Source organism: Ochotona curzoniae, unplaced genomic scaffold, assembly GCF_017591425.1.
Source record: "Ochotona curzoniae isolate NIBS_2020 unplaced genomic scaffold, NIBS_Ocur_1.0 contig_66, whole genome shotgun sequence".
In the NCBI taxonomy this organism is placed as follows: domain Eukaryota; kingdom Metazoa; phylum Chordata; class Mammalia; order Lagomorpha; family Ochotonidae; genus Ochotona; species Ochotona curzoniae.
Window position 1 is genome coordinate 20,838,733 of NW_024466512.1, and position 22,221 is coordinate 20,860,953.

General features: G+C 47.2%; 1 protein-coding gene across 5 annotated transcripts in view; it reads right to left on the reverse strand.

The window, feature by feature from the left end:
* Positions 1-22,221, reverse strand: part of SUFU (SUFU negative regulator of hedgehog signaling) — a 102,228-nt gene that overhangs the window by 54,480 nt on the left and 25,527 nt on the right. For all 5 annotated transcript variants that reach the window (XM_040992203.1, XM_040992202.1, XM_040992204.1 and 2 more), the window contains exon 3: positions 18,015-18,151. In XM_040992203.1, coding sequence (XP_040848137.1) covers positions 18,015-18,151 — 137 coding nt within the window. The remainder of the gene's footprint in view (positions 1-18,014; positions 18,152-22,221) is intronic.

Here is a 22,221-nt window from a genome sequence, read left to right on the forward strand (position 1 = left end):
AGGGGAAAAGTAAATAACCAGCCTGTCACCGTGTCTGCATGAGTCTAAAAGACAGGCCTGGCCAGGTAGATCCACACCCAAAGGAGCCCAAGGCAGGAACTGGGCAAGACAGCAGGTCACTGGGCTCAGCACGGCAGCCTCGTGGCTAAATTCTCGCCTTGAATCCGCAGGGATCCATATGGGCACTAGTTCATATTCCAGCTGCCCCACTACCCTTCCAACTCCCTGCTAGTGGCCTGGAAAAGCATGGCCCAAAGCCTTGGGACCCTGCACCTGCGTGAGAGACCCAGAAGAAGCTCCTGGCTCCTGATCAGTTCAGCTCTGGCTATTGTAGCCACTTGGAGAGTGAACCAGCAGACAGAAGATCTTTCTCTCTGTATATCTGCCTTTCCAAGAAAAAAATAAAATAAATCTTCATTTTTTTTAAAAGCAGGTCATTGTACCATACTCAAGACTGTCCCAGTAAGCACCTTCTCCTTCACCGGCAGATCTGGCACTGGCTTGTGGCTGCTTCTAAGAGCTTATTTTGTCCTCTGGGAAGTTCTAACATTTCAGTCAAAGTTATCCCTTTTCTTTTTTAAAAATATTTATTTATTTTTATTGGAAAGTCAGATATACAGAGAGGAAGAGAGGAAGAGAGACAGAGAGGAAGATCTTCCGTCGATGATTCACTCCCCAAGTGGTTGCAACAGCCGGTGCTAACACTGATCTGAAGCCAGGAGCCAGGAACCTCCTTTGGGTCTCCCATGAGGGTGCAGGGTCCCAAGGCTTTGGGCCGTCCCTGACTGCTTTCAGAGACCATAAGCAGGGAGGTGGATGGGAAGTGGAGCTGCTGGGATTAGAACCGGTGCCCATATGGGGATCCTAGAGCACTCAAGGCTAGGACTTTAGCTGCTAGGCCATTGCACCAGGCCCTCCCCTGATTTCTTATTTCCACCTGTGGCCAAGGGGCCCAACCCTGTGGCCTTCGCTTTCAGCTCCTTCAGTTTCTTCTGGTCCTTTCTGTTTTTCCTTGAGCGCCTATCCTCCTCATCCATCTTCTTGGCCTGCTTCTAGGGTTGTTTCAGGGGCTTCTTTCTGCTACCCTCCCAGCCGCACGTAGTGTCTGCCACCCCTTACCTAGAACTGCTACTATAAATGGAGCAGCCGCTGCCACCCCTTTGCTTTTATGGACTTTTTAGTTACAGAGAAGGAGAAACAGAAGGAAAGAGAGAATTTCTATCCGTTGGTTTATTCCAAAATTGGCTGCAACGCTTAGGGTAGGGCCAGGTTGAAGCCAGGAACCAAAAGTTTCATTCACCTAGATCTTCCAGTTATTTGGTAGGGGTTTCAGGCATTTGAGCCACTTTCTGTTGATTTCCCCTGGCCCTTAGCAGGAAGCTGGTTTGGTAGTGCAGCATCTGGGACATGAACTGGTGCCCCATGAGAAGCCAGTGTTGTGGGCAGTGGTTTTACTTGCTGTGCCACAAAGCTGACCAGCCTCAATGGACTTCTTTACAAAAACAGGCTTAGGATCTGTCCTGTGGGTTTATTGGTCAACCTCTGTTCTTGAGGTTTGGGTTTTTTATTTTTTAAAGATTTATTATTATTTTTTAAAGATTTATTGGAAAGTCAGATATACAGACAGGAGGAGAGAGAGAGAGAGAGGAAGATTTTCCATCTGATGATTCACTTTCCAAGTGGTTGCAACAGCTGGTCTGCACCGATTCGAAGCCAGGAGCCAGGAACCTCCTTTGGGTCTCCCACGTGGGTGCAGGATCCCAAGGCTTTGGGCCGTCCTGGATCGCTTTCTCAGGCCACAAGCAGGGAGCTGGATGGGAAGTGGAGCACCTGGACAAGAACAGGCGCCCACATGGCATGCTGGCAGTGTAGGTGGAGGATGAGCCTGCTGAGTCACTGCACTGGTTCCCACACACATTTTAACTTACAAAATCCCTAAAAGTTCTCACTGTTCACTTCACCTTCCTTCTTAAGACACTCTGTAGCTTTCCATGGCCCTGAGACTCAAATGCAGACACATATTTCACTGTCCCTGCCTGCAGGCCAGCACTTCCCCATCCCCACAGAGCCACCTGCTGCGCCTGGCCTTCCCTCTCCCTCAGCTCCCTCCAGCCCCTTCCCTCCTTGGAGCGCACACCTGCTGTCCTCTGTGCCAGCAAAAGGTCTGTGCTTCACTGTCAGCCTTCACCTCTTTTCTTTCTTAGCCCGATCCTCTAAACTGGGCAACTGCTTTAAATCTGTGGCAGTTCCCTGCCTCTTGCCTTTCAGCAAGAACAAGTTTATTTGCCTGTGGGTTTTTTTTTTTTTTGGTTGGTTTTTTGCTGTTGTTTGTTTGTTTGGTCGGAGGGCAGGGATCCTCTGCTCCACAATGTTCACCAGGCATCTCACAGAGCCCCTGGTATGTAGCACATGCTAAATACAAGTGGGGCTAAGGCTTATGGTAGGTTAAGCCACTGACTGATGCCCGCATCCCATACCGAGTGCCAGTTGGAGTACCAGTTGCTCTACTTCCAATTCAGAAGTTCCTGTCTCCTGATTTCAGCCTGATCCAACCTTAGTTGCTGCAACCATTAGGGGAATGAACCAATGAAAGGAAGATCTCTCTCTCACTCTCTTAATCCACCTTTCAAACAAATATATCTTTGAAAAAAACACATGCAACCAATGAAGCACATCTCTTTCTTTCCCTCATGTCCTCTCTATTTCAAGCTTGCCTATGACTGCTCAGATCTCCCTGCATGCTCAGCTATGCTGGTGAGGCTGCCCTGCTACTGACCAGCTACAGGGAATTCTGGCTGACTCATCCCCTCTCAGGTCCCTGCCTGTCCCTCTGAAAAGGGGAAATGGCAATATCAATCTCTACTGCAGTGGTCAAGAAGAGAACGTGAATGCCTAGGACAATGTGGTGCTCAACTGTTTTAGTTAGTTATTTTTCAACTACAGAAAAGCAAGTTAGGGGCCAGCTGCCATAGGCTAATCCTCCACCTACTAGCAGTGGCATCCCTTATGAGCACCAGTTCTGGTCCTGGTTCTGCACTTCTGATCCAGTTTCCTGTTTATGGCCTGGAGGGGCAAAAGAGAATGACTCAAGTCCTTGGGCCCCTAAACCGATGTGGGAGAACAGCAGGAGGGTCTTGGCTCCTAGCTTTGTACTAGCTCAGCCTGGCTTGGGCCATTGCAGCCATGTAAGAATGAACCAGCAGATGGAAGATCTCTCTCTGTCTTTCCTTTGTTCTGTAGATTTGCTTTCAAATAAAAATAAATATGTCTTTAAAAATATGTAGAAGAGCAAATTAAAAAAGAAAAACCTCAACAGCAAGCTCCTGTAAGTGACATGTGAATTTTAACTTTAGGAAAGGAAGAAGAGGAAAAACTCAAGAAAACTCCACAATTCACTGAGACTTCATGTATAAAAACTGCCATGCTGTCAGTGCCTGGAAAGGCCTCTCTTACTCCAGGAGGCAACCTTTGTCTTGCACCACTTCCAACTCGAGAGGCAGGAAGGGTGACGGATGGGTTCCTGTGCTAAACATAAACTACCCAAAACCCTAGAGAAGGGGCCTAATCTCCCTAAGCCCACATGTGTGCCGCTCAGCAATAATTAACCCAACTCTTTCAGGCCAAGTAAACCAAGCAAGGGGCCGAGAGGCAAGGACTCAGTGCTGTGTTGCTATAAAAAGACTTTTTTCATAACAGTCTTTCTATTGTTTGTTGAAAAGAGTTATAATTATTTATTGGGTGGCACAACAGTATTAATATAATAAAAGTCATTCGTCTAACTCCTCCCTCTTACTCTAAAATATCCTTTAACAATGCCTATTAGCATGCAAAATGTTCACTCTCCTTAACCTAGGAATCCCATGTCTAGGAATTCATCTTTTAGCAATACTTAGGTACAAGAATACAAAGAAACAAACAAATAAATAATCTTTTTTTTTTGGTAGAATAAACTGGAAATAAATAAATCCCTTCCAGCTCCCAACAGCAGGGGCTGATTAAATAAAGGACAGCATGTCTACATAGTAAAGAAGTGCACAATTGGGGCCAGCATTGTGATGTAGCAGATAAAGCCTCCTCTGCGACAATGGCATCCCATAGGGGTTCCAGTTCAAGACTTGGCTACTCTATTTCCAATCCAAGAACCTGCCAATGTGCCTAGGAAAGCAGAGGACATGGCCCAAGGGCTTTGGCCTCTGTACCCATTTGGGAAGAAGCTCCTGGCTCCATCCTGGTCCAGTCCTGACCATTATGGCCCTTTGGCGATTAAACTAACAAATGGAAGGTTTTTTTCTTCCCTTCTTACTCTCTCTGTGTAACTCTTGCCTTCTAAACAAACAAATAAATCCTAGGAGAGAGGATAAAAGAGCATAGTAAAAAGAGCATAGAAGGACAGGGGCTGTCCAGTGCGATAACCTAGTATCTAAATCCTCGCCTTACATATGCTGGAATCTCATATGGATGCCAGTTTGTATTCTGGCTGCCTCACTTCCCATCCAGCTCCCTGCTTGTGGCCTGTGAAAGCAGTCTAGGATGGCTAAAAGCCTTGGGACCCTGCACCTTAGCTCTGGCTATCGTGGCTACTTTGGGAATGAACCAAAAGATAGAAGATCTTTCTGTATATCTTTGTCTCTGTATATCTGCCATTCCAATTAAAAAAAAAATCTTTCTTTAAAAAAATAATATAAGGATAAAAAGGATGTCCAAAAGATTAAATTCAAAACAGGAAACGCCTGATTTATTTTATAAATAATGATAATTCCATCTAGATACATGCACTGAAAAGAAAATCTGGAAAAGGAACACCATCTGTCAGTGGGATTTTCATTCTCTATGTCATATATTTCTATGTTTTCATTTGAATAATGTGCAAACATTTTTTTTGTAAGCAGGAGAAAGGAAAAAAAATTTTTTCTTTAATCCCTGTGGTACTGGTCTGTCCCCAACAGAGTCTGATCAGCTCCAGGCTGCAGCTCAGGAAGAGGTCCTGATAAAGCACACCCTATGTCTCCCTCCTTGGGTCCACGTCACACACGGAGCTGGGCCAGAACACATCATGAGGTTGCCATTATGCAGCAACAAGTGAAGGCACTTGAATTTCCAAAGCGCTAGTTACAAGTTTGGAGAGCCACGTTTCCCCTAAAATACAGAACTGCCCTGAAATAGGCGGGTAGGGTCTACCAAGGACATAACAGAGCAGACGGCCTCTCCAGCAGAATTCCAAAGAACCACCCAGAAATCAAGCCCTGCTGAGTTGTGGAACAGTTTTTTTTCTAATGAAACCCAGAGGATAGGGGGAGCCGTCACTGACAATTTGAGAAGCAAGAATAAGCTGATCACAAGATTAAAGGAGAACTGGGGAGCAAAAGAAACTGTATACAAACTAGAAAGGAACTGAGGGTCTCCTAGCAAACTCATTGTTGCACTGCCTGCAGAACTTTCCAAATGGTTACCACCACAGGCCAACTGAGTTCCAAATCTGCTGTAGCAGGTGAAATGATGGCTGCCCTACCCAAAGAGTAAAATGCTTTTTTTTTTAAAAAAAAAAAAAAAAAAAAAGACTTATTGAGCCCGGCGCGGTGGCGCAAGTGGTTAAAGGTCCTCGCCTTGCACGCCCGGGATCCCATATGGGCGCCGGTTCTAATCCCGGCAGCCCCGCTTCCCTTCCAGCTCCCTGCCTGTGGCCTGGGAAAGCAGTCGAGGACGGCCCAAAGCTTTGGGACCCTGCACCCGTGTGGGAGACCCAGAAGAGGCTCCTGGCTTCGGATCGGCATAGTATCGGCCCGTTGCGCTCACTTGGGGAGTGAATCATCGGACGGAGGATCTTCCTCTCTGTCTCTCCTCTCTGTATATCCGCCTTTCCAATGAAAAAATAATAAAATAAATCTTTAAAAAAAAAAAAAGACTTATTTATTTTTATTGAGAGGTCACATAAAAAGAGAGGAGAAGAAACAGAGGAAGATCTTCACTCTCCAAGTGGCCATAATGGCCAGAGCTGAGTCAATCTGAAAGCAGGAGCCCGGAGCCTCCTCCAGGTTTCCCGTGCGGGTGCAGGGTCCCAAGGCTTGGGGCTGTCCTCTACTGCTTTCCCAGGCTACGACCAGGGAGCTGGATGGGAAGTGGGACCGCTGGGCCTCAAACCAGTGCCCATATGGGATCCCGGTGCGTACAAGGTGAGGTCTTTAGCTACCGTATCAGGCGCAAGGAAAATGGTCTTTTCTCCCTAATCCTTTCAGGCAGAACAGTATCCTGACCAATCTGGAAGGCTCCTGATCCAGGCAGGACTTATCAGTGAAGGAAAGACAGCCACTTGTTTGGTCATTTTCCTCATTAATATCAGAACCTTAAATTTGTTTTTCTGTCAAGTCTCTGCTGCTTTTCCAGGTCATCAGGAGGGAGCTGGCTGGGAAATAGAGCAGCCGGGACTGAAACCAGAGCCCATTTGGGATGCTGGTGCTGCAGGTGACTGCTTTATTTGTTATCCCACAGCGCTGGCTGCTACCGTCACATTCTTGGTTTCCTGGATAAGCTAACTTGGCCTGTTTTCACCTTTCTCCTATTTCCTCTATGTCTCTCTTATTCTCTCTTGCCATTCTCATTGTTTTTTATTTTTTAAAATATTATTTTTAGTGGAAAGGCAAATTTATAGAGAAAAGGGGAGACAAACAGAAGGATCTTCCACCTGCTGGTTCACTCCCCAAATGGCTGCAACACCCGGAGCTCGGCCTATCCAAAGCCAGGAGCCAGGAGCCTTCTCCAGGTCTCCCATGCAGGTACGGAATCCCAAGACTTTGGGCCATTCTCTCCTGCTTTGGCATGCCACAAGCAAGGAGCTGGTTGGGAAACGGAGCAGCTGGGACATGAACCAGTATCCATATGGGATCCTGGTAGGTGCAAGACAAGGATTTATCCACTGAGCCATCATGCCAGGCTCTCTCTCGCCATTTTCAATCTGAAGACTTGTCCTTTGTTGTCAGCTTCATCTCATCTTTTGCATGTGCAGGATTAGCCAACGATGTCATCATTCTACTCTTGGGCTTTTCCTCCATTAAGCCTTCTGCCAAGCCGATCTTGATCTTGAGTGTCTTGGTGGTAAGGAAGGCATGTACTGGATGCCTTTCATCTGTAGGGCACCAAGAGCTGGGCTGCCTTGTCCCTGGCACTGAAGTTGCTGGGACCCACTGCTGTATAACTTCTATTTACTTACTAGAGAGACTGGGAAAGAGATAGCGAGTGCTCATCTACTGGTTCATTCCCCAAATTCTCACAACAGCTGGAATTGCTATGGGTTGAAGACAAAACCAGCAGGTGAGAACTCAATCCAGGTCTCCCAGATGGATGGCAGGAACCTGATGACCTCGGCTATCATGGCTGCCTGGGAGAGTCTGCTATAGCGGACGTTTGAGTCAGGAGCTGAACTTAGCTACCCAAATACAGGGCATAGGTGACTTAACTACTAAACCAAATGCTTAATCCTAGGGAAGGGCTTTGTTTTTACTTCTTTTTTAAAAAAATATTTATTTTTATTGGAAAGTCAGAGAGAAAGATCCTCCGTTTGCTGGTTCACTCGCCAAGTGGCTGCAATGCCTGAAGATGAACTCATCCAAAGCCAGGAGCCAGGAGTTTCTTCTGGTTTCCCATATGGGTGCAGGGTCCCAAGGCTTTAGGCCATCCTTTACTGCATTTCTTGGCCACTAGCAGGAAGCTGGATGGGAAGTGGAGCAGCTGGGATATGAACCGGTGCTCATATGGGATCCCGGCACATGTAAGGTGAGGACTTAGCGACTAGGCTAACGTGCTGGGCCCTTAACTTATTTTTAAAAAAGATTTGTCGGGGCTGGCTCAATAGCTGAATTAGTTTATCCTTTGCCTGCAAGCACTGACATCCCGTAAGGGCACCAGTTAGAATCCTGGCTTCTCTACTTCCCATCCTGCTCATAGCCTAAGAAAGTAGTGGGGGATGGCCCAAAGCCTTGGACCCTAACCCATATAGGAGATCTGGAAGAGGCTCCTGGCTCCTAGCTTCAGATTGGCTTAGGTCCAGCTGTTGTGGTCATTTGGGATGAGAACCAGTGGATGGAGATCTTTCTGTCTCTCTGTCACTCTGTAAATCTGCCTTTCCAATAAAAAAAAAAGTCCTTTAAAAAATATTTGTGGGGCCATGCCATGGCATAAGATGCTAATTTTTCACTTGTGGCACTGGTATCCCATATGGATGGTGGTTCAAGTTCTGGCTGCTCCATTTCACATCCAACTCCCTACTTATGGCTGAGAAAACAGCAGAGGATGGCCCAAACCTTTGGACCCCCGCACCCATGTAGAAGCTCCTAGTTCTTGGCTTCAGATCGGCTCAGCTCCAGCTGTTGCGGCCATTTGGGGAGTGAACCAGCAATGGAAAATCTCTCTGTGGAACTCTGCCTTTCAAATATATTTCTTTTTGGTTAAAACACATATTTAACATATAGTACATATTTAAATACATTTATATATATTTTAATATATGTAATATATAAATATAAATATATATTACACACATTTTTTTTAATTAAAAAAAGAGATTTATTTATTTAAAAGGCAGAATTACAGAAGAGACAAAGATCTCCCCTATACTAGGCAACTAGCCAAATGGCTGCAATGGCCAGGGCTGGGCCAGGCAGAAGCCATAAGCCGGTAGTTTTATTTAGTTTTCCACATGGTAACAGGGGTCCAAGCACTTACTTACACCATCTCCTGGCTGTTTTTCCAAAGTCATTAACATGGAGCTGGATTGGAAATGGAGTAGCCAGGATATAAACTGGTCCTGATATGGGATGTTGGCATTACAGGTGGCAGTTTTACTTGCTATGCCACAACCCAGGCAGGAGAGGACTTTAAACGTAAATCCTGGTATTCCATTTGGACCTCTGTTGCCAACCAAGGTGGTCGCATGCTCCAGGCAGCAGAACTAACTTGAGGCTTTCGTTTAGAGCTCCTGTACGAATGTTCCGAGTGAAACTATTTCTGCCTGCCAGAACTACAGTCTCTCGAACTCTGGAGCAGAGGTGTTCACCTTTCCTGATACATGGGTTCAGTTGGTTTGAAAGTAAAGACCATACACAAGGATCAACAGCCCTGAAGATACTGCTTGAACACACAGATCAGGCCATACCTGGAACCCTGGATGTCCCAGTTAACTGGACCTATCAAATATTTGTAGTGTGAGTAGGATTTGTCATTTTCTCCTAATGAAAATGACCTCTAAGCTATCCCACTCTACCTGTGGAAGCTTTCAACTTTGTGGATGAAAATGTTCCTTCCCAGGTCTGTCTCATTTCTGCTTCCTTTTCTCTCCAGCTCAGCTTCCTGCAGCTATTGCACCCAGGGGCAGCTGTCTGCTAGCAGTTTAGGGCTAAGCAGCAGCACCCACGATGTTCTTCAGAGCAGCCCTAGAGCTGCTCCCCTTCCTCCGCCCCAAGCCTCCCTGTTTCTCTTTCCCCTGCTTACCACTGCCAGCGGTGCTCACAAGCCAGGAGGGTAAAACTGTGGGCGCTATTTAGATCCAGAAAAGCAGGTCTAAACATCCTACTTACTTGACTACCTTGTTCAGCACGTCTTCACATGCAAACAGGTGGGCGGAACCTTCCACCATTAAAGCTCCAGGCTTAAGGTGGACAGAACAAGTGCAGCCAGACTGAGGGGATGATGACAGTATCCAAGTGTGGAGGTGTATCTGTGTTCACATCCAACACAAAATACACATGTTCTGTGCAATACGTGTATACATAAACCTTGTAGAGTACAACTACGCTAAGAGTAAGTGATGCCTTCAGGTCATAGGGGGGTTCTCTAGGGCATCAGTTGTTCTGAAAACACCTAACGGGCCTTAGCTCAACCTTATAACACAAGTGCAAAAAGAATCAATTATTCACACTTCAATGCAGATTCTTTTGGGGGCCCGATGCTATGGCAATAGCCAAGTAGCAACCCCTACAGATGCCAGTTCACGTCCCTGGTTATAGCCTGGAGGGGCAGCAGAGAATGGGTCAAGTCCTTGGGCCCCTTCGCCCGTGTGGGAGACTGGGAAGAAGCTCCTGGCTTCAGACTGGCCCAGCTCCAGCCATTGTGTATCCATTTGGGGAGTGGACCAGCGGATGGAAGATCTTGTTCTACCTCTCATTCTCTCTGTATAACTGTGCCTTTCAAATTAAAATAAATCTTTAAAAAGGTTCTTCTTTCTAAAGGATTTGCCACATGGTCTCATAGAACTGCACGGACTCAGCTGCACTCAGAATCAAGTTTCACTGGTATCAAACTTTATGAGCAACTACAACAATCAACTACATCAATGAGGAAACCACATGTGAAGTGAATTTGTGTTCTGGCTGTATAGTATGAAGTACAAAATAAAGTCAGTGTTGCAGTGCAATAGGTTAAGCTGCCACCTGTGACTCTGGCATCACCTTATGGCTGCTGCTTCACTTCCAGTCCAGCTCCCTGCTGATGTATATGCAAAAGCAGCAGCAGATGATCTGAATTCTCTCTATTGCCATGTGGGAGACTTAGTTGGAGTTCAGGCTCCAGGCTTTAGTCTGGTCCACCCCTGGACTGCAGCTATTTGGGGGAGTGAACTGGCAGATAGAAGATTTCTGCCTCCCCCTCCCTCTGTAACGTCTGACTTTCAAATAAAAATAAAGAATTCTGTGGGCAGAGCTGCTGCAGGAGCCTGATCTGCCCAGTGATGCCAACTGAGATGACCATGTGGCAGAAGCACCGAGACTCTGTAGCAGGAATCAGCGAGGTCCTGGGGAAAGAAGCTGGACCAAGGCCTATGTCATCCTCGGCCAGTTGCTGGTGCTCAGAAGAAACCCGAAGATCTCTTCTGGAAGTGGCTGAAGGACATATGCGGCGCCAAAGCCAAGCAGTCTGCACCTGCTTTAACTACTCTGGCTGCCTGCAGGAGTGGTGTGATGCCTTCTAGTGACACAGTGTCCCCAAACAGAGTGGGGTGTTGCCACCATATTCATCTGCAGTGCTTTTGTGGAGTCCCCTGCCTTCACCATTTCCACGTGTTTTGAAATTCTCACACTTCCATGCATTCCCTTTCAATGTCCCCTGCAGCCCCACAGTGATAGTGGCCTGCTGTCCTGAGTGGATGCCCAGTTCCACCCTCCCCTCCAGTCTTTTTGCCATTTGGTTTCCTTTTTGACAGTCATGGTCTTCAAAAACATTTTTAGCTCAATAAAGTCAGCAGCTTTTGACCTTATGATGTAATCCATTAATCAATCATCCATAAGAGACCAATTGCTTGTAATCACACACACACACACACACGAGTGGCAAGATTGACAGCAATTCATAACTGTTGCAATATCAAAACCACTTGAGCAAGAACCTCAGAGCATGCCCTACATCCGGGACCTGGGGAGGGTGGGAAATTGGGTGGGCCTTCTCCCTTAGTACCCCCCTTTAAACATGAAGGTAACAATATGGAAAACATACTAGTATTATCCACTTTCCTGTAGCCCTTGAACCTTCTTACCCTAATTAACTATGTAAAGAATGTCAAAATAAATAAAAATAAAATTAAATTAAAAAAAAGAAAAAAACACTGTCAATTTTATTTGTATGACTGTTAACAATTTTCTGTATGGGAGCTAGACAACAGCACCAAATGATATAATTTTGGCTAAGATGAGTATGTGGGGGCTGACGTTGTGGTGCAGTGGATAAAGTCGCTGCCTGCAATACTGGCATCCTATATGGCACTGGTTCAAGTCCCAGCTGTTTCACTTCTGATTGAGCTCCTAGCTAATGTGCCTCAGAAAATGGTCCACGCACTTGGTTCCCTGTACTCATGTGGGAGCCCTGGAAGAAGCTACAAGTTTCCTTGCTTCAGCCTGGCCCAGCCCTGGCTGCTGAGGCCTTTTGAGTGAATGAACCAGTAGATTAAAAAAATCTCTTTATCTTGCTTTCTCCCCTCCTCCCCTGCCCTTACCTCCATTTACTCTGCCTTTCAAATAAAAAAAATTTTTTTTAAAAAGATGAGTATCTTGTTCAGGGTGAAAGAAGGCATTTCCTAGAAGGGCTTTGTACTTACATTGTCCTTACTTCTACTGCCATAAACAAGGAAAAGAACAAAGCACTCATCTTCTTGATCCATATAAAAAGTTAACATTGAATAACATGACAGGCACTACATAGTACTAATTTTAAGGCACTGATCTAGCATTTTCCAAGTGGCAACTCATTTTACTCTCTCAACAATGTTATGCATACTTACTATTACCATCCCTGCTTTTACAGACAGGCAAATGGACATACATACACTGCCCAAGGCCAGTAGGGTTAAGCTGTGAAGGCAACAGCCTGCACCCAGGGATCATCTTCTGAAACCACCTTACCATGCTGAATCTTTGATCTGGTTTCTTGTGGGGGATGAGAACAGCACAGGGAAGAGAAGTAGAGTGTTGCAGTCCAACCTGGCTTGGCTTGCACCCCAGCCTGTCTCTCTCTGGGTCACGCTCATGTGTGCTGTAGACTAGCCCAGCCCAGCCCACCCCCAGACCTAGCCCACACAAATGCCAATAGGTATTGTAGCCCAACCTGGCCCTGCCTGCCCCAGCTCTTGCATTCACCAGTGGGAGCTGTGGCCTAGCAGGGGAGTTTCCCAATTCCCCTACCAGACATGATCCCAATGTTGGATCTCACTTGTGTCAGTGGATGCTGTGCCCCAGCCTGACATAGCATGCCCCCTATCCTGACACTCATTGGTGGGTACTGTGGCCTAGCCCAACTAGGTCCACACCCATTCCAGTTCTCACTGGTAGGTACTACAGCCTACCTAACCTGGCCCACCACTAGACCCAACTTATTTGACTTGGCAGGTGATACGGCCTAACCTAATCATTCCACACCCATTCTGGCTCTCAAAAATGCCAGAAAGTGCTGGGACCTAGCCCAGTCTGGCACGATCCCAGACCCAACCCACATGCATGCCAATGGGTGCTACAGCCTTGCCCAGCCTGCTCTGCTCAAGGCCCCAGCTCTTACATTCACCAGCGGGTGGATGCTGCAGCCTACCAAGGGAGTCCCCAGAGTTCCCTTAGCAGGTTCATTCCCATTCTCTTGCACATGCTGGTGGGTGCTTCAGCCCAGCTTGACACAGCCCACCCACAGTCTCAGCTCTTGCTGGTAGGTGTTACAGCTTAGCCCAGCTTGGCATGGCCCACACTCTGCCCTGACTCTTGTGCGTGCCAGTGGGTGCTGCAGTCTGGTCCTGTCCAACCTGTCCCCAGACTCAAACTCCTTACCTGGCCTGACCCACCTCCAAACCAGACTCTATCGCTCCCTAGCAGAGCTGTGGGTTAGTAAGGGAAGTCCCCAAGTTCTTCTACCAGGCCCACTCCCAGACCCAGATGTCATGTGTGTTGGGAATTCTGTGGCGTTGCTTTGCAATCTGCTCTCAGTCCTGGACTTTGCATGTGCTGCTGGGTACCACAGCTAGGGGCAGTCCAGCCTCCTCCCAGCTCTAGCTCCCCTGAGTGTCAGGTGAGCTCCTATCTGGTAAGTACCGTGGTCCAGCCTGGCTCATTCCATTACCACTCCCAGCTCTTGAACTCCCTTACCAGTGGCCTGGTCTGTGGAAGCTCCCAGAAGTCACTCCTTCTCTGACATGCCCTCAGCCACTCCCACACCAATACCACCCCAGACTTCCTTCCCCAGACAATCTGCAGCCCTCCCCCACCCTTGGGACCAGGGTGGTATGTCCTGGCCCGGTATTCCCCGCCTTCTTCACATAACTTTAAAGAGAGAGAGAGGGAAATGACTTGGTGCAGTAGCCTAGTGGATAAAGTCCTTGACTTGCAAAGAATGGGATCCCATACAGGCACTGCTTCTAATTCTAGTGGCCCCACTTCTCATCTAGCTTTGTGCTTGTAACCTGGGAAAGCACTCACGGATGGCCCAAATCCTTGGGACCCTGCACCTGCATGGGAGACCTGGAAGAGGCTCCAGACTCCTGGCTTGAGATCAGCTAAGCTCTGGCCACTCAGGGAGTGAATCAGCAGATGAAAAATCTTCCCCCCTTTCTACTCCTCTCTGTATATCTGACCTTCCAATAAAAACAAATCTTTTTTAAAAAATAGAATAGGCTACGATGTTGGCACACTGATATAGTTAACACAAATTTGCCATTAACCAGTCCTAAAATGCCCACCAACTATTTACTGGCTGATTTTCTCCCAGCACTGTAATACTTGTCTAGGTACAAGGCAACCTAGACAGTTGCCTACTATTGGGGAGACATTATGTCATTTTACACATAAATATTTCAGCTTTAATCTCCTGTGAACAAAGATATTCTCTTATAACTATAATCTCAAAATCACATGAAATTTCACAGCAGTACAAGACTATTACTGAATATAAGTCTGTATTTGTATTTTCCATTTTTCTTAAAATGATCCTCCAGCTGTAGGCAACTGCTTAGATTGCTTTGTACCTAGGCAAGTGTTTCACTGTTCGGAGAAAAGCAGCCAATACCTGGCATGCAATCTGGGCCTGGTTAAATGCTATACCAGTGTGCCAACACAGTTGCCTATTCTGCTATATATTTTTAAATTTTATTTATTTAAAGATATGTGGGTAAGTGCGCAGTACAGTGCAGCAGAAGGTGGGGGCATGCCAGGCTGGGATATGCCACCCAGGACCCTAGGAATGTAGCATGCCACTGCGAATCTGGGGGGCTACAGGTTGCCCAGGAAATACTGAGGTCTCTAAGGCATCATCAAATAACTTTCCCTCATTCCGGGGTGCTGAGGTAGGTTTGACAGCAAGGAGCGGTCCCCTCCCCTTCCTTTCCTGTGGACACAGGAGAAAAAAAAAACCCAGAAACAGAAATATTTGTTCTATCCGCCTTCCTCCATACCTGCCCCTCCCACACATGGGCATGCATCCTTCTCAACTAAGTAAACAATATTAAAAGTAAAATTAAAAATTAACCCCCCCCCAAAAAAAATAGATTATCTGCAAAAGGGAGTGTGGGAATGCATTGAAGTGGAGGCTGAAGAGGGCAGAGAAGCGACTTCTGAGGACTTCCACGAACTGACCTGCTGCACTTGGAGGTAGGCCAGGGAGCTGAGGCAGGTGGTTTAGAGAGGAGGGAAAATGGAGGGTATGTTTGGGTCAAGCCAATGCATCCCTTCACATGGGATACCTAAGCAGGAATAAGTAGCACTGCTCACTGACCACGGGCACACTTAAAAGCTGGGGTTGGGGACCATACCTGGTTAAGCTAGGACATAGTACCCATCCACAAGTCAAGGAATGGGAGCAGGCCTGGTTGGGGAGCTAAGGGGACACCACAGCTGGTTGAGTTTCCCACTGGTAAGCATGAGAGCCAGATTGGGAGCAGTGATCTGGGTGGACATGACTGTAGTATATCTCAGCATGGGTGTGGACTGGGTTTCAGGTACACCAGACTGTGCTACACTTTAGTACTCATTAGTGCTCATGAGAGCCAGGGTGGGTATAAGACAGGCTGGTCTAGATCTTAGCACCTGCTTAACCATGTCTGGTGTTGGATCAGGCATGGCTAGGCTGTAGTACCCAACAGTAAGAACTGGAATGGGTGTGGGCTGGTCAGACAAGGCCGTTGTAATTGCCAAGACAGGAGGTGGACCAGTTGGGTCCAAGCATTCACCAGTCCGAGTGAGCTCTGCCACTGGGAGGTGACATGACAGAGGAGCCTGGGGAACTCCTCTGTCAGGACACAGTCCCTGCAGGTGAGCACAAGAATCAAGTCTAGGAGCAATCCAGACCAGGCCAGGTTACAGTATCCACCGGCATATATGTGGCAGATATATTGACGTGGCCAATTCATAATACCCACTGGCAGATTTGAGAACCAGGACAGGTGCAGGACAGGCAGGGTTGGGCCACAACACCAACCAGTTCATATTAGAGCCAGGACTGGGGGCAGTCCAGCCTGGACTAGGCTGCAGCATTCACCAGCATGAGTTGGAACTAGGGGCACACCAGGGCAGGCCAGGCTACAGCACCAGCTGGCAAATGTCAAGGTGAAGCAGGTCATGCCAGACTGGGCTGCAGCACCCACCAGCACATGTAAGACGTAGGGGTGGGAGCGAGCCCAGTAGGGAGGCAGCGAGGACTCGCCTGCTGAGCCACTGCTCCTGTTGGTTAGTGTGAGAACTGGACTGGGGGCAAATCAGGCTAGGCAAGGCTACAACACCCATTGGCCTGAATGTGAACTGGGTTAGAGAGAGAGCCAGGCTGGGCTAAGCAACCATATCCATTGGTACATGCATAAGCCAGAGTAAGTATAGGCTGGTTGGGCTTTGCCACAGCATCAGCTGGCAAGTATTGGGAATGGGGACAAGTCCTGTCAAGCTAGACTTCAGAACCACCTGGAAAGCGCAAGATCTGGAGCTGGGAGTAGACCTAGTAGGGAAACTGGGCACCTCTCTGACAGGCTGCAGCTCCCACCAGTGAGCATGAGAAGCATGAGAAGGGTGATGGACTGGGCTGGACAGGTGGTAACATGCACTAGCATTTGTGGGCTGGATAGTAGGGTCGGTTGGGTTGAGCTAAGCTGTAATACCATTGGCATGTACAGAAGTTGAATGGGATGTGGTACTTATCAAACCAGTCTGCTGCACATACTGGCATGCACAGGAACCAGGTCTGGAAATGGGCATGGTGGGGATCACTGGGGGTTCCCCCAGCTGGGCTGCAGTTCTCACTGGTGCATTAGCGCTCAATATATGGTGGGCATGGTTGACCTGGGCCATAGCAATTCATTAGTTTGCATAAGAGATGGAGCCCAGACAGAGGTTTGGGATCAGCATGGGGAAAAGCTTCCCCAGAGGAGCTCACGAGCAGTGCACTCATGACCTACTGCAGCCTCCAGAAAGGGACTCTCCTAGGGGATCCAGGGTGGCAGAGGGCAATTATGATTCTTCCTTAGGTCTGACAGCTACTCTGTTAACAACTGATTCTCAGAGATCTGGAACAAGGGTAGAGAGGTCCAACCTAGACAGGACTATTGCACTCTGAATTTACATCCTACTCAAGGCATGATGCCTAGAGAAGCTACAGATCTTGTTTCTCCAAATTTCATCTGTATCTGGAAGTATGTGGGAACATCATTCCCCTACCTCAGGATTCTGAGTGAAGTGCCTCCAGGAATATGTGCTTGCAAGAAAGTGGCCAAGAGCAAGTGGCCCAGGGACCCCACTTCAAAGAGACACTGGCCGAGATACTGCTCTGCATTTCACCAGTGAGATCAAGGAACAAGTAGTGACCTACTGAGTGAAAGAACAGTGTCAGCTTTTGCATGAAAGGTGCTGCAAAGCCTGAGCCCACGTGGAAATTACCTGTAAGGTATCAGCCACATAGAAATACGGGGATGATCAGAAAGTCTTCATGAGACACATTGTCATTGAGATCTTTTATCCCATCCAAGACAAGAAGCAGCATGAACCAAGGCAGCAAGGCCAACGGCCCCAGAACAGAACTCCCCACCAGGCTCTACTCCAGAGGAGCACCTAAGCACAGGACAAGCCCCTTGGAAGGGACTAATTCATCTGAGTAAAACACTGTTCCTGACCATTGAGGCCCCGCCTGCCTCTAGCTTCCCCTTAACACTGTGAGGGAGCAAGCTCCTGGAAATACCTTCTCTCTTCCACTGTGAACCCAAGCTCTGGGCAAGCTCAGGGCAAGCGCAGCATGGACACTGCAGCCCCAGAAACTGAGATAGTCATGGCACAGGAGCTGGAAGGAAGGCTCCTGCTAACAGGAACACCTGCAGCTTCAGGGCACAGTGACTGATCCCTTTCCACTATGGCCCAGGCAGCTTTCACTCGGGCTCCACCAGGTGGAGGACCACACTCAAGGGAGAAGCAGGGTATGGTACTCCTAGGAAAGGTCATTCCTCAGACAACAAACTATAACTGCAAGGTCCCAAAGCCAAACGGGCTCATGGCAAAAGGACCAGCACACAAGGCAGCTTCTGAGCTTACCTGACTGGAACACGTATCGGGCCAGCCCCTGCATTAGCTCTGCTGGCCACGTTGGTGGGGCAGACTCCCCTGTTTCTCTCTTCAGACGAAATGTTAACTCAAAGCCAAAACCGCTAGGTCCATCTGTTCCTGTAAACCTGAAAGGTATCAAAAGAAAATGTTTTAAATTCAACTGAAAGCCTAACCAATGTTCCCTAGGTTTTTGGTTTGGTTTGTTTTTTGGTCATCTCGACATCAAAACCTATTCAGAGAAATTTCTCCATGTCTGAACCTTTTGGAAGGGAAGGATCTTGAAAGCCTGTAAAGAACCAAGACTTGCTCCTTGCTCTCTTGTCAGCTGAGGGCCTAAGAGTTTGGCCTGACCAATCCAATTCTATTAGTGCTTTGAATGATGAGTTCCAGATTTTGTGATTCTAGAACATTCCTTTTTGAAAAATGAGGTACCACTACCAAAAATCTTCCTGAATTTTGCCCCTTATTCCTTGAAGCTGTTTGAAGTGCCTACTGGGTTTGCACCTCCACATCCTATGAGTTACCAACAAGACTGTGTGTTCTGTGAGGACCCTGCCACACTAAAGTACGATTTTGGGGCTGGACTGGTTGGCCTCTAAACTCAGCATTTACAGACAGTTTCCAAGTTCAGTGCCAAACACTGGTATGTACTTGCACCCATATCTGTCCTCAAACACAGCACCTCCCAAGCACTCATCATGCATGTACTGGTTCCAGAACCAGACACTCCAGGTGCACTCAATCACTGTAGCCTGGAAGGAAGTGTGGTGTGCTTGCCCCAGAATGGTGGCCACAACTTAACAGAGTGACAATGAGACCAGGGCAGAATGCCTGCTTCCCCATCTGCTTGAAAACACTCAAGGACCCTGCATCTCAGGAAGTCTCTGACATGGACTTCTGCCAGGGGAGGCAGGGCCTGGGTGATGAGGGAAGTGTCTAGGGAAGAGATCCTGAGAGCATGGGAAGAGTTAAGAGTTAAAACATGCTCATGACATAATTTTCAGCAATTATATCTTATACAAACATGAGCCACAAAAATTATACACATGTAAACTTGTCAGCATACAAACACAAACCATAAGCTAAACTGACAGCCAGCAGCACCTCCTTGCTAGGACTGGCGTTCAGGGGGAAGAATTCTCAAGGGCTAATGAAGTAGTAATACCTGATCCTGGAATTCCACGAGGGCATCTTCCCTTCATCATCATCACCCTCAGAGGCCAAGGCACTGGATAGGGATTTCAAAGTTTCAGGGGCTGACGTCAGTCTTAGTCTAGACTTTGTATGCCTGGTTGAACCCAATCCCTCTATCTTTCACAGGGGGGAAATTACTTCTGAGAAGCTAAGTTCTACAACGAAGCAGAAAAGGCATCCTTAGAAATTATCCTCATCAGACCCAGGCACATTTACAGGACATGTCCATGTTTGCAGCTTCTCCAGGAATCTAGTCATGTGGAACACAGTACCTTGTGAGGGTACACATGGAAGGGCAAGCTTGGAGGGACACAGCATAATCCATTTTCTTCTAGAATTTCCCTGTTCAGGGTTGGGCCAGTCCAGGGAGGTAAAGGGACCAGCTATGCAACCCGAGGAAGGAAGAGCTGCCTCCTGGGGCTGCAGATTTGGGGCGGAAACGCGGGGGTAAAAATTAAAAACTCTGCAAAAGGATATGGGTAACCAGGGCAGAAGGAAGATTTCAAGCAGCTGCCAATTAGAGACAGCTTTGTAAAATGTATTAGGCCATTATTACAGGACTTTCATCCTAGGCCAAGAAAAATACACAATTTCTAACCACAAAAACTTGAGGAATGGACTAAAAGGAACCCCTTCCTCATGTGCTGTACAATGGGGAGAACCCCCAGAGGCAGATAAATCATTGAGTCATATGCATCTAGACAGCTCAGCTCACTAAGAACTGTGGGGACACACACTGTGGGTGTACATGCACGCACCTGCATGTATATACCATCTGCTTCTATGTGCCAGGCTTCTGGGTCAGCTCTGTGGTAGGCAAGCCAACTCTCTCCAGGTGAAGGGGAGGGACAGGCCTAGCCAGATGGTCTCCACCTGCATTTGATTACCACCCACCAGGCTGGCTGGACACAGCTTCCAAACCCTGAACATGAGTTTGGAATGGCCTAGCCTCAGGATAAACACACAACCTGGAGCCTGTCAGAAAAATTCTACTTCAAAGCACGCTACCCAGGCAACAGGCAATTGACAAGGTCATTCCATCTTTAAAGTCTCCTGGAGGGGTCTGGCTTAGACTGAACTAGCTCACGCAAGGGTTTCTCCAGCCAGAGTGGTTTTGTCTGGACGAAGAACGAAGCCCCATGGCGGGAGCAGCTGTCTCTCTAGTTTCAAGAATGGAAGGCGCAAGAGGGAGCTGGCATGTGCTGCAGAAGGTGGATCTAGGTCAGAGGAAAAAATTTTCTGACACAGGAGGCTGCTTAAATACTGGCTGGCGGTCAGTGGGCCAACAGAATTTCTCCCTACAGTGCTTTTTAGAGGAATAGATACTCTCCCCAGTCTGGCAGGGTGGGGGTGAGGGAGTCCAACTGTCTTGTTACAGAAGGATGGATGAGATGAACTCTAAAGATAATTTCCAGTTTAAGAGCCCCTACGCCTGCTCACTGAGGTGTCCAAAGGGGAGGCTGGCTTTGTCCCAGGAGTTTGGCAGGCTGACACAACGGCTGTGCCGGCCTTGATAGCAACATCAAAGCTTCCAACAGAATAGTGTGCACCTGAATCTCAGACACACCTGCCTGACCATTGGAACCTGCCCAGAAGTCACAGGGCATCAATCAGCCTCCAGTATACAAAATGACCACAAATACCCAGGCAGAAGAATACAAACCTGGAGGAGACTTTCAGAGGATGGGGGAGTTCATACAGCTGGAACACAGAAGTGCCTAAAAGTGGCATCCCATGCCCAACATGACTAGCTACTAAGATGCAAATCAAAACTACAGTGCAGAGCAGGCACTTGGGGAAGCAGTAAGGATGGCAACTTGGAAAGTCTACATCCCACATCAAGCAGCCTAGTTCAAGTCTGAGCTCTGCCCCAATTCCAGCTTCCTGCTAATGAACACCCCAGGAGGCAGCAGGGATGCTTCAATTAATTGGATTCCTGTTACCCTTAGCGGGGAACCTTGATTGAGTTCCCAGCTTTGCCCCTAATCATTGCTGAATTTGGGGTGTGAACCTGCAGATGGGAGTTCTCTCTCCATGCATCTCACACATGAAACACCACCACAGCAAGAAGCCACTATACACCTTCTAGGACAGCTAGAGAAGACAGACAATAACAAGCACTGATGATGATGAACTTAGAATGCCGGCATGCTGTTGGGAATACAAAACAAAGTGCAATGGTTATCACACAACTCAGAAACTTCACTCCCAGCTATGTATTCAAAGAACTAAAAACATCATCACACAAAAACTTGCCCACAGCAGCGTTACTCATGATAGTAGCTAAAAAATGGGAACAACCCAAGTGTCCATCAACTGAGAAATGAAAAAACAAAATATGATGTATTTGTACAGGAAATGTTGGACAGTAAGAGAAATGGTACATTTATACCTGCTATACAAGGATGGCCCTGAACACATAATGCTCAGTGAAAGATAGCAAAGAGCACATGTTGTACGATTCAATTTATGTAAGCATCCACAGGAAAAATTCACAGAGACAGAAAGCGAATCAGCACATAGCACAGGTGGCAGAGAAGGGAGGGAGAAGTAATTGTTCATAAGTACAGGATTTTCTTTTTAGGGTGATTGAGACGTCCTGGAATTAGAACATTGTAATGGTTTCACAATCATACTAAAAAACCACTGAATTATACACATTAATTACATAAATTTCATAGAAAAATATATGCATATAAAAATATATATCTGTATATATATGCATATATAAAATATGTATCTGTATATATAATGTTTTTAAATTTTAAGCTGGCATCTCACATCAATACTTAAGAAGGCAGGCTCATCCATGCCAAAAAATCCAGGTCATGATCTGGCTACCTATTAATAAACACTATAATGTACAAGACTGAGGACCTGGGCAAAGTGGTTTTCCAATGTTACAGCATTCAACTTCAAACAATCCTATAATTCAGCCACTGTATTACACATTACTTAAGCAATATACAGAAAACACAGAGGGAGCTTAAATGATGCCCCA